This window comes from Strix uralensis, chromosome 1, assembly GCF_047716275.1.
Source record: "Strix uralensis isolate ZFMK-TIS-50842 chromosome 1, bStrUra1, whole genome shotgun sequence".
Classification (NCBI taxonomy): Eukaryota; Metazoa; Chordata; class Aves; order Strigiformes; family Strigidae; genus Strix; species Strix uralensis.
In genome coordinates, this window is record NC_133972.1 from 123,449,857 (window position 1) to 123,465,998 (window position 16,142).

Consider the following 16,142-nt stretch of genomic DNA (forward strand, 5'->3'; position numbering starts at 1 on the left):
TCTTTATCCCCTTCTTAGCATCTCTGTGATAACATATCTATCACCATCGCTGATGGGCTTGGCCTTGCCAGTGGCGGGTCCCTCTTAGAGCCAGCCGGCATCGGCTCTAAGAAAATTCTAGCAGCTTCTCACAGAAGCCACCCTGTAGCTCCCCCCTGCTACTAAAATCTTGCCACACAAACCCAACATATTCCTCTTGAGCTTTCTAAACCACTTGTCTTGATTAAATCTGTATCAATCAACACAAAGAGTGTTATCCACACTTGTTAACATGCATGTAAGGATGGGACTCCCAAAGACCCTAAAACATAGGGGAAGTAAGACTATTAACAGATAGGCAGTTGCGTGCCTAATGCGAACCTGATTTGAACAGGGCAGTGCCCCTTGAGAGATTCAGCTGGCCAAAAGCAAGAACATGAAACACTTTTTTTAGGAGTTTCAGAGCTATTATGCTTTCCTGGGAGGATACCAGTCCTTGCACTGGATGGCCGTACTGGATGACATGTAATGTCAGTATGGCCAATACCCCTACTCTGAAACTTGCAGATCAAGTAGCAGAAGTTACTTAGGCAAAGAGTATCAGAAACTCAGTAAGAGCAAATCTTGCCACAGTCCCCAAAGTATTCACCTATTTCTGACAATCAGTGTAGAGACTTTCCATTGGTAATTTAAGGAGCTCTGGCAGCAGTTGCATGACAGACTATTGACTGTAACTTCCTGCCTCCTCCACCAAAGTAAGAATCTCTTGCAAGAATGATTCTGAATTGAGGATGTTGAATGGGAAATTCTGGTGCAGCTTCAGTTGAATATTGACTGTACCTCAGTATCAGATCATTTTTATGACAACTCATATCCATGTTGTGGTTGTTTAAATTCTAAATGACCCTTAGAATCAATCTGTGTTCAGCCTTTTGTGTAGAGGTAATTTTGCTGATGTTTGATTTTTATGGCTGTGGACTATCCCAAGATACTTACAGTACAATTTCCTTTTTCGTCAAGTCCATTTTTGCTCTGGTGTTTGGGAGCTTTCTGTCTCTGTGGTCTATTGCTGTGATACACAGTGAGCACCTAAAGAAGCCAGATGGGACTCTTGGCCTTGGGAACCTTGAGCTGATGAAGCTCTCTGAGCTGTTTCAGACAATGCATGAGCTACCACTCATAAGAATCTCTCCTGTGTTACTTGATAACCACAAAATTCTGGGGCGTCTTGCTTCTGTTACTTGGAAAGTCTGTCAAGTGGGAAAATTAACTAGAAATATTCTTAAAGTGAGGGAACAGGTGGCTTAGATTACTATCAAACACAACCAAAGGAGTCCCAGTGTAAAGGGTGTGTGCATTTTCTCTTACATCATTGTGATTTTCCTTGACTACAAGCACAATTTCATGATTAGAATGCAACACAGGTGTACCAGGATGCTGCAAAAGTATCTGAGTTAATGATGTGTTGAGATGCTAACTTTTCAAGGTCAAGTACTGTACTCTTTACACACGCAAGCAATCAGTCATGTCCAAAACAGAGCTTTCCTGAAATGCAAGAGATGGCATTTAACACAGACCTATTGCAACTTTCTTAATGCACGTTGCCAGGTGAGGTAGCTAGCTGAGAATCTGACCTATTATTTTAATGGGAATGAAACTGCAGAGGATAGCCTTCTCACTGTACACGAAAAAACAGGTGTTTATTGGAATTAGTTTTAATATTGTGGTACTTTATAGAGTTCAAAAAGCTCCTGATAAGATCTATGTATATTCTGTTACCAGCTCTTCCATGTTGCCTATATCCTTATCAAGTTTGCAAATTCTCCTCGTCCAGATCTCTGGATCTTAGAAAGATCAGTGGACTTTGGAAGAACTTACACTCCTTGGCAATATTTTGCTTGTGAGTATCAATCCTTGTGTCACTGTTCTTTTGTGGACAGGTTTCTTTAATCATTCAGGATAGGAAAATCAGACCATGGGGCGCACTAAAGATTTCAACTGCAGTGAAGACAGTGAACATCAAATACACTTCTCTTGTCTTAGTTATCCACAATAAATTAGTGACAAGAGTGTAACTAAAAATGAGTATGATATTTTGAAAGTGTACTTCAGCACATTAATATTTTTCAGTCTGTTGGGAATTTTTGTTTTGCTTTGTTTGTCTTGGTTTTGGGGTCTGTCAGAACTACAGTGTCCTTCATCCCATGGGACCCCAGGGTTCCTTGCAAAAATCAAAGTGAAATACAGATGTAAAATCTTGGAGTACATGTATAGCTTTTTTTGTGACAATACGAGAAACAATGTGCCATGTCTTGCCAGGCACCACTGAATTGCTTAGAACGAGAATGGATTTGGTTTTAGGAATTCCCATTTTTCTGTGCTGAGCAACACAGTCACTGTTATTATTCAGTTACAGGGGGGAATTTACCTGAAAGCACAGGGGTTCTTCTTTGTTAATTTAAATTAGAACAATAGTGTTTATTTTCACATATAAAAATAATGTTGTTCTCACTTGACTAGACTCCAAAGCAGATTGCTTGGAGCGCTTCGGAAAGGAAGCTGATCTTCCAGTGAGGAGGGACAGTGATGTCCTTTGCACCACAGAGTACTCTCGCATTCTGCCTCTTGAAAATGGAGAGGTAAGTGCTTTTACAAAAGTAATGTAGAACACTGGAAGCAAACAGCATCGGTTTCAGATGTTTGCTGTTTCAGTAAAAACATAGAACTGGAAGTAATTTTTCAGCTATGAGTGCTTGATTCCACATTAGTAAGTCCATAACCAAGCACTTAAGTAACTGATGAGATTTTTGGAGGGCGAGCTGGCTCCTCCTGACTTTCACCATTCCCTGTGGGAGTAGGGGCTGCTCAGAGCCACCTTGTGTTGATTTTGATCATGATTTTGGTACCTCACTTTAGCTATATGCATTTGAAGGTGTTGACCGCATTTTCTGAGCACTTCCAATGTATATAGCAGAACTTACTGCAGCAGAATTGCTCACGGGAGTAAAGGCTGTAGAAACAGATATTTACCATTCAAGAATAAGTAGCTCTTTAATAAAAAAATATATAATATGCTACATGTTTATAATATAATACATGTGTTTGGAAAACGTTGCTCAGGTTTTAGCCATTGTTCCTTGCTATGCAGAACTGTGGTTTGTGTTATTTGAATGAATGTTACACTCCTGGCTGTGCTGATGGGTCCTGCTGATATTCTCCTTTTTATGCCTGATGTGGTTGGAATCCAGATCTGAAGTCCTCAGGAGTTACCCAGAGTTTTGAGCATATGGCTCTGGGGGTTGTAGCTTCATATTAAAGTAGAATTTGTTTATTAACATATCTGTAAAATTTTCCTAATAAAATATTGTAAAGAATAATTTCCACAGAGGAACACTGCTGGTCCCGTACCCTATTACATGCTGTATGACTTCCTAAAGGAATTGTGCTGCAATCAGAACTGTCACCATTCCTTTGTTACGTGCTTTGGAGTATAGAAGCCATTTGAAAATAGAAATCTGTTATCTGGTTGGCTATAAATAAATTCCAGTCTCTTATTTAGTCCTGTACATGCACACTGGATTGCTAATTTAGTAGAGATTCAATATTGCTAGGCTGCTGGCATCTGTTTCTTTAAAGAATAAAAACGTACCAGAGCCCTTGTTTTGAAAGTCAGATAAACCTGCTTTCATGTGAGGGGATTTTCTAAAGCAACACTGTGTACTTTCTTCCAAAAGACCATTAATACGCTCCCAGGCACTGGAGCTGGTAACAATAATATTTTCCAGGAATGTTTGTGCCTTAACCCAAAAATAAATGTGCTTTGGCAAAGAGCCAAAACCTGATGTTTTTACTCAGGCAAAACTCCTATTGACACTATCAACTGCTAATATAGCTATTTGCAACTATTCCTATTGTTTTTCCTATTAAACCATGTACTTTTTGTGTGTTATACCTACTGTTTTCAAAACAGATAGAGGCACTTTTTTTTTTTCCGATGTGCCATATGCGTAATGAGAATTCAGGAGTGTCCAAGACTAACCACATTATTTTTCCCAATGTTCTGGCTTCAGTATGAAATGTGTAGTTGTAACTGCAAATATGCTCAGAAACAATAGTAAGTTTTTGAATTCTTATATTAATATTGTTCTGTGCCACTACTGACACAGTTGTTATATTTTAACAAAAATGTGCTTACTTCTTTGTTAGATTGTAGTATCTTTGGTAAATGGCCGCCCAGGAGCAAAAAACTTCACTTATTCCCCTAGCCTTCGAGAATTCACAAAAGCAACAAACATCCGCCTTCATTTTCTCAGAACTAATACACTTCTTGGACACTTGATATCGAAAGCTCAACGAGACCCCACTGTAACCCGTAGAGTAAGTACTGTTTTCGCCAAGATACGCTCAACGATCATATTCAGCATGTTAGAGACCAAAAAAATGATCCAAATGTTTTAAGTTTGCAACATCCTAACAATCGAAATTTACAGTGACCCACCTTTAATCCCCATATTTTCTCCAGGTTCGTTTGAGACAAGGAGGTAACTGGGTCAGCACAGATTTATGGAGGGGAAGTAATGAATAATGATTTTGTAACAAACTGTCTTCTTTCCCTGTTTTTGAATATGGAAGGAAGTTAGGTACATCATGGGAGCTATAAGGAGCCAAAGAGGAAATCTTCTAAACTATCTTACACAGAACTGAGGAACTAAATCTCTTCAGCTTTATTTGACACTACTTTCCCTTATTTATTCAAAGAAAGATTTTCAAGAAACAGTACCTGATTTTCTGACAAAGCAGGAATCAAAGGGCGTACTTGAAAGTTACTATCTTTCTACAAATCGTTTGAGATGCCTAGGTGTTTTCAGTGGATTTTGGGCTATCCAGGAGTTTTGAAAGGCAAAGTCCCACTCCCATTCAGTAGGGAAATGTAAGGAAATTAAGCTCCCTCAAGGGAACACCGCATAGAAATTCATATACTTAGAGAGATCGCAGACTTCATATTGTTTTGTTATTTTTAACCTTTTCATTTAAAATGAAGATTTGGTAACAATTGGAGGAAACCCTGGGGTGAGGCACTGCACAAATGTGTGTGAGGGTTTCTGCATTGAAAAACATAAAACTATTCCAGTTACTTGACAGCACTCCTATTAAGTACCTTTATTGTCTTAAGTAAATTTTCAGATGTTGCTCACAGGCAGATATAAATGCAGTTTTTAGTTTACTTGGCAAGCAGCACAGTTTTAGTGTAAGGAATTTCTGATATTATCATAGCCGTGGGATGCAGGCTAGATGAATGAAATGTCAAGTGTTTTATTGTTAAAAGAGAGCACAAGTTTTTATTGTAGAAACCTTCCAAGTCTAGGAAATAGTTAATTCTTAAGGAAAATCTTTGTGTTAAACTTAAAGAAACAGATGAAAACCAGACCACTTCTGTTCTCCTATCCAAGTAACTGCCTGGCTTCCCCTGTTAATGGTTTGAGCTCATGGCACACTAAATTATATAGAGTATGTTTTATGTCTATACTGTGGCAGTTTGTCCTATTAATTGTTTTGACCTATTACTAATTCGACTTGCTACTGACCAGTGAGAGTACAATTACTGTTAGTAGTAAAGCATAGCTCTGCAAAGCTGTGTAAAACTATAGACTGGGTTGTGAAGACTCTTATACCAAAAAACACTGTAAAATATGTTGGCAAGAGTCAGTGATCATTTCTAGCTGTGCTGAAAACACTGAAAGCTTTTACTTGAAAGTTTTTACTTCAAAGTTTTACTTGCAGTATGAAAATGGTATGCATAGTTAGAAATGAATGTGCATATTTGAATAAAGATAGTTCAGAAGGCAATAAGTATTTCCTAGTCTGTATATCCCACCTACTGTTCTTCACCTGCCTAGAGCAAAGAGAGCTAGTTGGAAAAGCTCTCTGCCTTGGAGAAGCATCTCCTCTGTGCCAGCCAACTCCACCTACGTAAAATTAGAGTGTATATGCAACCAAAATGAATCACAGAATCACAGAATGGTTGTGGTTGGAAAGGACCCCTGGAGATCCTCAGGTCCAACTCCTGCTGCTCAAGCAGGGCTACCTAGAGCTGGTTGGCCAAGACCATGTCCAGACAGCTTTTGAGTATCTCCAAGGAGGGAGACCCCACAGCCTCTCTGGGCAACCTGTGCCAGTGCTCGGTCACCCTCACAGGGAAAAATTGTTTCCCAATGTTCAGAGGGAACCTCCTGCATTTCAGTTTGTGCCAGTTGCCTCTGGTCTTGTCACTGGGCACCACTGAAAGGAGCCTGGCTCCGTTCTCTTCGCACCCTGACTTCAGGTATTTATACACATTGATAAGTTCCCATCTGAGCCCTCTCTCCTCCAGGCTGAACAGTTCCAGCTCACTCAGCCTCTCCTCATAGGAGAGATGCTTCAGTCCATTCATCATCTTCGTGGCCTTTTATTGAACTCTCTCTTGTACTGGGGAGCCCAGAACTGGACACAGCATTCCAGGTGTGGCCTCACCAGTGCTGAGTGAAGGGGAAGGATCACCACTGAGAGAGTCTATATATACCACTTAGAGGGGATGTGTTGTGAGTAGAGTGAGCACAGGAGATGTACCTGCATAATGTTCTGACCCTTTTTCTCTTCATCCTCCAGTAGCATTAAATCTGCCTCTTTAATTTTTCTGGGGGTACATAGAGATCAAGATTTACAACCAGCTCTCTGTTCTGCCTGGTGCTCTAAGGAGACAAGGAAACAACTTCTGAGCTACAAAAATGTATGCAGAAGTTTCTATTGGTATATATACACTAATGATATTTTCACTGAGTTGAACCAATTAAATTTTTATCTTCTGTTGCCTGGATGCCTGCATAGCATGAGGATGATACAAAGTGGTTGAACTTCGGGTTACAATTTCAAATCCAGCTTGAGTCACGAGTGATTCTGACCAGGCTGGTGATTTTAATCTCTTTCTAGTGTTTAGTGATCATGTCTGACTCAATGGGGAAACTGCACTGCCCCTACCAGCATGTCCTGTGTGTTGGCCTGACCACAGTCTCATAAATTGATGCTTTGACAGTATTTACATCTCCATCCTCAAGCTGTCTTTCAGCAAGCTTTGGGCTTGAGTACTGGTGGCAGTGTAGCTGCTGGGGAATGGAGAGCTACAGCAATATGCATCTGAGCTTCACAAGTCTGTTGCTGTCAGGCACCCCAAGGGTATTGACTTTGATTTGCTGGTACTCATACTGAGACATAGACATCAACAGAGGTTTAACCATTGGCTGCCTGACTTTGGTCTTTTGTAAAGGCATGCCTTTAAACTTCTGATAAGTAAGATTTAACAATTTCATGTTGATGTTTCTGACCATAACACAAGTAAGGAAAGACCTATATGTACTTCTTGTGCTTGTTCCATAGTATTACTACAGTATAAAGGACATCAGTATTGGTGGTCGATGTGTTTGCCATGGCCATGCTGAAGTATGCAATGCAAAGAATGCTGAAAACCACTACCAGTAAGTAAACTGAGCATAACATTAAGTAATATGAGAAAAACAATACATGAATGTTTTCCAATGACTTTTTTTAATTATAGAATGATATAGTCTTACAGGGATTTTTCATTATATTTAAAAAACTAGAATCTGCTAATGGGTGACACAAAAACGTGTCAAGAGCTATTGTATGTGAAATATAATAATAAAAAGTCCTAGATTTTTCTGTTTAATTGAAATAAGAGTTCAGCAGATTGAATAATTTCTTAGAAACCCTTAGTTCTTTTGGGAAAACATGGTTTGATATCATCTTCCAACAGCAGGAATTACAAGCCCAACTCAATAACAAAGTTAGTGAACTTCCTGGAGATACTGAGCATTATGACTGAGCTCAGCCAAGATCCAATGGCTTTCGCTCATTACTAGAAAAAATAAAAACAAACTGAATGAACTATTCCCTTTCCCTGTGAAGTTTATGATCTCCATATTGATTTCACAAGGAATTTGATCAGGCTCCTCAGCTTATCTGCTATAGGGAGGTGACTGTGAATAATCAGCCAAACCCACCACACTAAAACGTTTTAAAAGCCTGATTTAAACCAGCTGTTGCTCTTATCCATGATGGCACTGAAACAAACTTTTATCAGGACAATGCAATATTTTCAGTTGTGTTTTAATGAAAATTGGGCAGATGGGTGCCTCCTTTTCAGCTGTCTATGCTAGAGAACATTAAGTACAGAAAATGTGACATCTACGGGAATAGGATGGTTATACTTGAAAATTTTATTGCCCCTTGGTTATTAGACTACACAGATAAGAGGGGAACACTGGAAAAGGCCTCTCCAGTCTCAAGGTCTTTGTTCCTCTTGGGTTTCATTTACTATGCATGATAGTAAGACCTAGCCCATAATGAGAGCCTGCCCTTTAAGTAGGCTATTCAGCTGAATCAAAATAAATATGAATGACATTTTCTTGATGAATAGTATGTACTATTTTAAAAATAACAAGGCAATGATATGATCTTGGTTTATTAAAAACGCTAATAAAATTATTGTAAACAAAGCATAATGAAAAAATTATGAAGGCGCGCGTATGAAGGTGATAAATATTTTGATGTACTGTACAACAAGCTTGACCCTTGGAATGAAGCTAAAATAGGATACATCCTAAACTGTTGTATATTGTCTTTATTTAATATTCTAGAATAAAGTTACATAATCCAGTCTATTGAATCCATTTATAAATATTCTTTATAAGTAATCTGTGCTAATAAACTCATAATCACATGATTAAAGTAAGCAGTCATGAAGAATTTTAGGAAACTTCCAAAATGTTCTAGTATTACTGTTTGACCTCTTTACATGTGAGTTATGTCCTGTCCTTTTCACACTATATGTAAGTCTTGGACTGCAAAAAATTAAGAAAAAAACTTTAAATCAGCTTCAGTAGAATAAAAGGCTTTCATTTTTGTAGGTTTCAGTGTGAATGTCAGCATAACACTTGTGGGGAAACCTGTGATAGCTGTTGCCCTGGATATAATCAGAAACAGTGGCAACCCGCAACGGCTGGGAGCACAAACATATGCGAACGTGAGTAGCCCAAAAGATGCTAGTTTAAAAGGGACATAGACAAGAGGGTGGGAATTAGCCATAGCACAGGTGTTCATGGAACATAACTAGCACACTGCATGTTTTAACACCTTTTTTCTTTACTGAGAAAATTCTTTCCATGCAGCAATAAAGAACAAATGATGCAGTGAATATTATTTATGTTCTCCTCTCTTATTAAACAATTAAAATGGTAATTCATGTGAGAATATTATATGAGAAAAGTGGAAGCCTTCTTGTAGTACACTGAGTCAACATCTCTCCACAGTCATAGCTGTCTGTTGACAAATTGTGGATCCCCCCCAAGCAGAGCAGAGACTATAGGCATCCTGTACAACTCCAAAATTTGCCTCCCCATCACCTAGCCTCTTGGTGTTCAGATTGCAGAGAAATTGCTCAAGGCTGCCACTGCTTACAGATGCTTGAGCTGCCCTCTGTTCTTCTGTAGATGGCTGACTGTATGTAAATGGGCACAAAGGCATTTCTGGTGGGGAACCCTGGCAGTTCCACACTTGCACCCCTTCCTGTGCTCGTGATTGGGAGTTTGGAGTTGTTTAGCCCGACAGACTGATTAGTCAAGCTGCAGAAGCCCATTGACCTGTCTCCCACCTCCCTTGTGTTTCATTCTTTTGTTAAAGAAAATTACCATGTGGATCCCCTTTTGGTGGAGGGATACGTACTGTCACACATGGGTGTTTTGCACCCTTCTGGACAGAAACCAGTGAATGTGGTACAGACAGTGTTCCCATCTCTGTGCACATCCTATTCTGAGCAAATGTGTTGGCAGCCTGAAGTTTCCTTTGTGTCTGGCCTGATTTATTTTCCTCATCTGCCATTCCTGAAAGTAGCATAGCCAGTGAGTACAAACTGTTAAGAGGGGAACCTTATTTGAAAGCCAAAGAGATGTACCTATATAATTAGTTTGAGGAATAAAGAGAGGGCTTGTTTAATCAAAACTGTAGTACTAAGACTGAGTGTTGGGGGGTGGGGAGGAAGATGATTAAAACGTTTCATAGGAGATAGGCATGTTGGGACACAGTTTCTGGACAATATTTGAAACCTCATTGAAATTCCCCTCTTTGAAAGGAAAACATTTTCTGCCAGGAAAGAGGTAGACAGAGAGCATAAATAATGTCATACTTTTTAAAGAATGAATTTATAAAAGATCATCTACAAGATTCTGAGCCAAAACAACTTTGCTTCTAACTACTTCTGAAAATATACCCTTTTTAGTATGGATTGCTCCTAGCAGTTTGAGGTGATTTGTTGAAAGTGTTTGCCAGGTGCAGACCTCTTTTCCTGGCAGCCAGTAGTGAAGGAATTAAAGCAAACTCGTTAAGCTTCCCAGAGGTTAAGAAGCCTGGTGTCCCTTGAGAGAAACTGATTGAAAGAGGTTGGTGGGAACTTGTAGGGATAATCCCAACCTTTCGCTATGAGTTTCCCAGTACTGTATGGGTCAGCAAATGGCTTAAAGTGGTAAGAAGATGCTTGGTGAGGTACAAGGGGTTTCTATTCCCCTGTGAGAAAAAATGCTATTACTATAATCAGAGCAAATAATTTCCCATCACTCTTAGAAGACGTACTTGTGAGCTGTAGCTCACAGACAGTTTGGCCCTGGAGGCAAGGAGCTCTTATTTATGGTGTAAATATTTTGGAGGACGGATGTTATCTTCTTTCCTTTTCTGACTTATTATTTTGAACCAACATCTCATCTGTGCAAGGTTTTATTTTCCTGAAGAATTATATGAATAAAAAACCCCAAAGAGCTTCACAGGCTATCACAACCCGGCCAGGGAACCCAGTCTTGACTTGTCTGGTTCTTGTCAGCAGACCGTAAGGGAACCTGATGGTAGGGAAAAACCTATCATGGCCATGGCCTCAGCTGTGTTGTTGGCAGTTTATGGAAAAAGGCTTCCTTGCCCAAAGCTGTTCAGATATAAAGGCGTAGAAGAGATACAGTAGAGATACAGAAGAGATACATAGAATGATCCAGTTTGCCTTCTCTTATCTGCATAGCAAGGCACAGAGAATCAGTTATCCCTGAGTTGTGCTCCCAGTTGTGCCAGGTACTTGGAATAGAGTTTGGAAGGATTACTTCCCATATGCTTCCCTCATCATGAAGGAAGTAGGGCCAAGGCCCTTAGCTTCTGTTTTAAGGTGCTTTCAGGAACCCATTGCCTTCCAGAGTATCTTATCGCCTTATTCCAGATGAAGGGAGAACAGAATCATAGAATCATTTAGACCCTTAAGATCATTGAGTCCAACCATTAACCTAATACTGCCAAGCACACCACTAAACAATGTTCCTAGGCGCCATGTCTACGTTTTTTTTTAAATACCTCCAGGGATGGTGACTCAACCACTGCCCTGGGCAGTCTGTTTTAATGCTTGACAGCCCTTTTGGTGAAGAAATTTTTCCTAATATCTAATCTAAGTGTCCCCTGACACAACTTAAGGCTGTTTCCTCTAGTCCTTAGGGACATTAGGAGAAAAATTTTCACAGAAAGAGTGGTTAGACAGTGGAATAGGCTGCCCAGGGAGGTGGTGGAGTCACCATCCCTGGATGTGTTTAAGGGTCATTTAGATGAGATGTTGGGGGATATGGTGTAGGGGCTGATGGTTGGACTTGATGATCCCAAGGGTCTTTTCCAACCTGAATGATTCTATGATTCTATGATTTCCTTAAACATGAAATCATAGCTTTGTAAAGTCAAAACTTCAGGAATTTCCTGGGAAGGTTTCCCTGGAGTGCTGGAACATCTGTAATTAAAAGCTCACCTATCACCCAGATGCTTGGGGAAGCCTTTTTTTTGCTTCCTGAATTCTTTCAAAAAATTCCCATTGTTCCTCTCCAGCGAGGAAAGAAGATCAGATCAGAAAAAAGAGGACATAGGCTGAGTTTATGGCAAACCCAATGGCCCTGCCCTTTGATTTACTCTGCTTGCTTACTATTATGGTTGGTTCCTACTCAGAATTATATTATAGTTCTGGAAGATTTCAGTGAAGACAGGCAGAGCTTTATATGACCGATGTGAAGAGATTAGTTTTAACTAAGATGAGATACACATAAGTGATCTATAGGAAATGACATAAATTATTTTCTGGGTAAATCCATCACCCTTTACTCAAAATGTATTTGCAGGAACTGTTCAAAGTGTGGAGCTACTTTTCAGGTTAGTTCTCTTCTGCAAACAAGGCATGAACATTGGGCTGGCTCTGGGATTTATATTGCTAGGCCTTTTTGCCAAAGGCAAAACAGCAATGTTTTTTCGGGATTTAGGTCTCCCACCTTGATGTAAGGAGATTGGTGAAGCCAGCTGATGTGTGTACAAGTCTACAAGCAGATATATCAGTGGATATATCTCAGATGTTTTCAATAGGTGAACTTCCTAGGCTGAGGCGTCGGTGAGGTTGATGTGCCTGCAAGCAAAGCCTCACAGGTATCTCTGAATCTCTTCTGAGCACTGCAGTATTAACATCTGTTAGATGGAGTTAAAAGTATAGCAGAACATGTACGTAGAGGTGGATTCAGAGCCCCTGTGAGTTCACTGTTAGCTTTATTTGGCTTAACAGAAGGGAAAAGAAAGGAGCTAACCACAAACCACCCAAAGTAAAGCGTATCACAGCTGAGACTATAAACAACCATACACTGGGAAAATGAGTCATCTCAGTCACCTAATTCTATTCTTTTCTAGATAGTAATAATATTGTTGGTGGTATTATTGTTCTTCATACCATGCTTCTTTTTGAATCCACAATTTTCAGGAAGTAAAATGAACTCGTACTTAAAACTTCTCCATTCAGAAGACAGCAGCTGGGTAAATGTATAGCCAAGTTTGCTGGTATATCTGTATCTATGACTTAATATGAGAGTTCTTTGGTGTAGGTCTTTCATTCAAATGTGCATATCTTACCTATAATTGTTTGTTTTAAATAAATATTTAATGCACACAGCTTCAGCCCAGGTGTATTTTTTAGACATGGAAAAGTAGAATAAGCATTTGAAGATGTTTTTGATAATTTTTCAAAACTGCTGAGACCATTCTTCTGGAGCTTCCTAGTTCTGCATTTACACATAAATATATAGTGTTGAAATGGTTCAACTGTTGCCTCCTCTGATAAGCCTGACAACACATTTTCTTCATGTCTGCATGATCTTACCATGTTTCTGATATGAAAATTCAGTTGTTGATAGGTAAATATGTGCATTTGAGCATACTCCAAACATACCTGAGGGTATGTATACATTAAAAGATGTAAGCTTCTTTTTCACTTCTGCTACATTACTGAATTCCAGCATCATAAAGAAAGCTGACTTGCAATATTACTTTTTCAGCCTGCAATTGCCATGAACATGCCACTGATTGCTACTATGATGCTGATGTTGATCAGCGTCGAGAAAGCTTAAACATACATGGCCATTATGAAGGTGGAGGAGTCTGCATTAACTGCCAGGTAAAAAGGTCATTTTGGTCAGTTTAAATAAATGACGTTTGAAGAAGGGCTGCTAAAGTGGGACTGTGTCCATACCGAGAGGCTGGAGGCTAACCAGTGTAGATAGCTCCATTTCTCTGGTGTTGTTACTTGTACTCAAAGCTGGGAAAAAGGTGTCTGAAAGTAATTTACATTGTACAACATTGCTTGTTAATATATAAAAGACACATATAAGTTGTATTTATGCCCAGTACTGTGTGATTCAAATAAAGCCACACAATGCAACAATTAAATCAACTACAAAAATTCCCTTTCCTGTTATTACAAACTGTGCCATTTCTCTGCTTAACAGAAGGAAGTAAAATTAACCAAATAAAATTCCAGCTCAGGCCAGCTGGTTCCTTACTGCAGCAAGACATAGAGGGCTCTCCCTCATTAACAGAAGTAAAGAAGGGCATAGCCTATGCCAAGAAGGAAGTTTGTAGGTATTGGAAAAGCACAGGATCACAGAAAGGACCTGTGGAAGTCATCTAGATGAGTGTTCCACTCAAACAAAAGCTAGATGCAAAGTTATATCAGGTTGCACTGAAAAATGTCCAGTTGAGTTCTGAAAATTTCCCAGGATGCAGATTACATAGACTCTGGGTAATCTTTTATAGCACTTAATCGGTCTCATGGTAAAGGGATTTTTGTTACTGTTCAGTAGGAATTTCCCCAATTGCAACTTGTGACAACTGTCTTTTGTCCTTTTGCTGTGCATGTCTGAGAAGAGTTAGCTCTGTCTTCTGTGTAGAGGTAGATAGAGGAAGACTGCCATTAGACACCTCCACCCTCCTTTAACATCTCTTCTTCAAGCCAAGCAAAGCCATTCCCTCAGTTTCTCCTTCTCAGTTCCTTACATTATCCAGCCCCATAACTGTCTTAGAGGTTGGTTGGATTGAATCAACAAATGCAAATTTGGAATCAGAGACTTTACACTCTGTCTGTCGTTAATGGATAACATGTTCTTGGAAAGAGAAAGAATGTCTCTCATCCTGAGTGAATTTTGTTCTGCTGTGACTAATTACAATCAGGAAAGATCATACAAGGCTCTGATCAACTTGATCTAATCTTGGATTTATCTCTGCTTTGAGTGGGACAGAACAACCTGACCTCCTGAGTTCCCTTACAACCTACATTATTCATCAGTTCAGTGATCTCAGGGTTAAATACATCCAGACTTATTTGGAAGTCTGTCTTCCTTTTGTTGTCAAGTGATCTGAAGTATGATGACAAGCAGCTGACCAGAACATAATTCAGAGGGAAAATTATGGTCAAGCCTCTGTTCATATGAAAGCTGTGCATCATGACTTGTGTATTACCATGCTGTGCATTTAAAAATATAGCTGTATTTAAGCAAAAAAAAAAAAAAAGAAATATCCAGTAAAATTTATAGGGTATGTTTTCCATCCTATTGCCACAATATAATCAGACATTGTCCAAAAGGCAGTCGGAAGAGAATAGAGTTATTTTTACTAGCATGAGTAGAAGAAATGCTCTTTGTCTTCCAAATGACATTTCTGTGCAGAACATTGTTCATGCAGTCTGGTAAGATTTATTATGTTGGTCCTTCCTGTCAGCTCTTTGGTCATGAAAGACCATTTCTCTTATATTGCTTCCAGGATAGAAAACAGCAAAATTAATCTAAATCTGTGAGTCCTGGTTATATGACTGATATGAATTTTTTGTAACCTAATTTTGTGGAAGTTATGCTGGATTAAATGAGTTTACATAAGTTATAGCATTTTTTTAATGCATAAAGCACATGGATTTTAATTTACTTTTTCTGTTTGTGTCAGAGAAAAAAGTGTTAGGAATGGATGCCTGAACAGAGAAGTGATAGAATGGAAATGTTGCATACAAAGTTAGATTAATTTTCTTTGGAGTCTGATAGCAAGGGGCCTCTGAAAATCACATTGTCCAACCCCCTACTCAGAGCAAGTCTAATTAGATCAGGTTGCTCAGGAACTTGTTCAGTCAAGCCCTGAACACCTCCAAGGACAGAGATGCCACAACTACTCCCAGCATCCCATTTCAGTGTCTGACCACCTCCATGATAAATATTTTTCCCTAATACCTAATCAGAATTTTTCATGTTCCAATCCATGCCTTTTGCCTCTCATCCTATTGCTCTGCACCTCTGAGGAGAGTCTGGCTCCATCCCCTCTGTATCCTCTTATCAGGTAGTTGTAGATAGCACTATGTTCTCCTCTTCTTGTTGCTGAGAGACCGAGCTGTCTCAGCCTCTTCTTGGGTGTCATGTGCTTCATCTTGGTGGCTCTGCCTGCCCCTTGTCCACAGCACCAGTCATATTATCACAGAGATCAGTGAGGTTGATTGGGCATACTTTGCCCTAGGTAAATTTATGTTGAATATGTCCGATCACCTTCCTGTCCTTCGTGTGTTCTAAGATGATTTGTTCACTGCATGTCCTTCCCCATTGATCAATGGGCCCCTAACTCCCATTAGCTTTTCTTTTGCTGATGATGTACTCCTAGAAACTCTGCTTTTTCACTTCACCTTGCTTGCTGGTTTTAACTCCAGCTAAACTTTGGCTTTCTTAACTCCACTCCCACATGTGTGGACAATGTCATTG

The 16,142-nt window shown here is 39.5% G+C and overlaps 1 protein-coding gene across 1 annotated transcript in view; it reads left to right on the top strand.

Moving 5' to 3' along the window:
• LAMA3 (laminin subunit alpha 3) overlaps nt 1-16,142 on the top strand; it is a 119,517-nt gene that overhangs the window by 16,423 nt on the left and 86,952 nt on the right. Inside the window, exons 3-8 of the mRNA XM_074879676.1 lie at nt 1,762-1,879; nt 2,500-2,618; nt 4,186-4,356; nt 7,390-7,487; nt 8,940-9,055; nt 13,410-13,528. Coding sequence (XP_074735777.1) covers nt 1,762-1,879; nt 2,500-2,618; nt 4,186-4,356; nt 7,390-7,487; nt 8,940-9,055; nt 13,410-13,528 — 741 coding nt within the window. The remainder of the gene's footprint in view (nt 1-1,761; nt 1,880-2,499; nt 2,619-4,185; nt 4,357-7,389; nt 7,488-8,939; nt 9,056-13,409; nt 13,529-16,142) is intronic.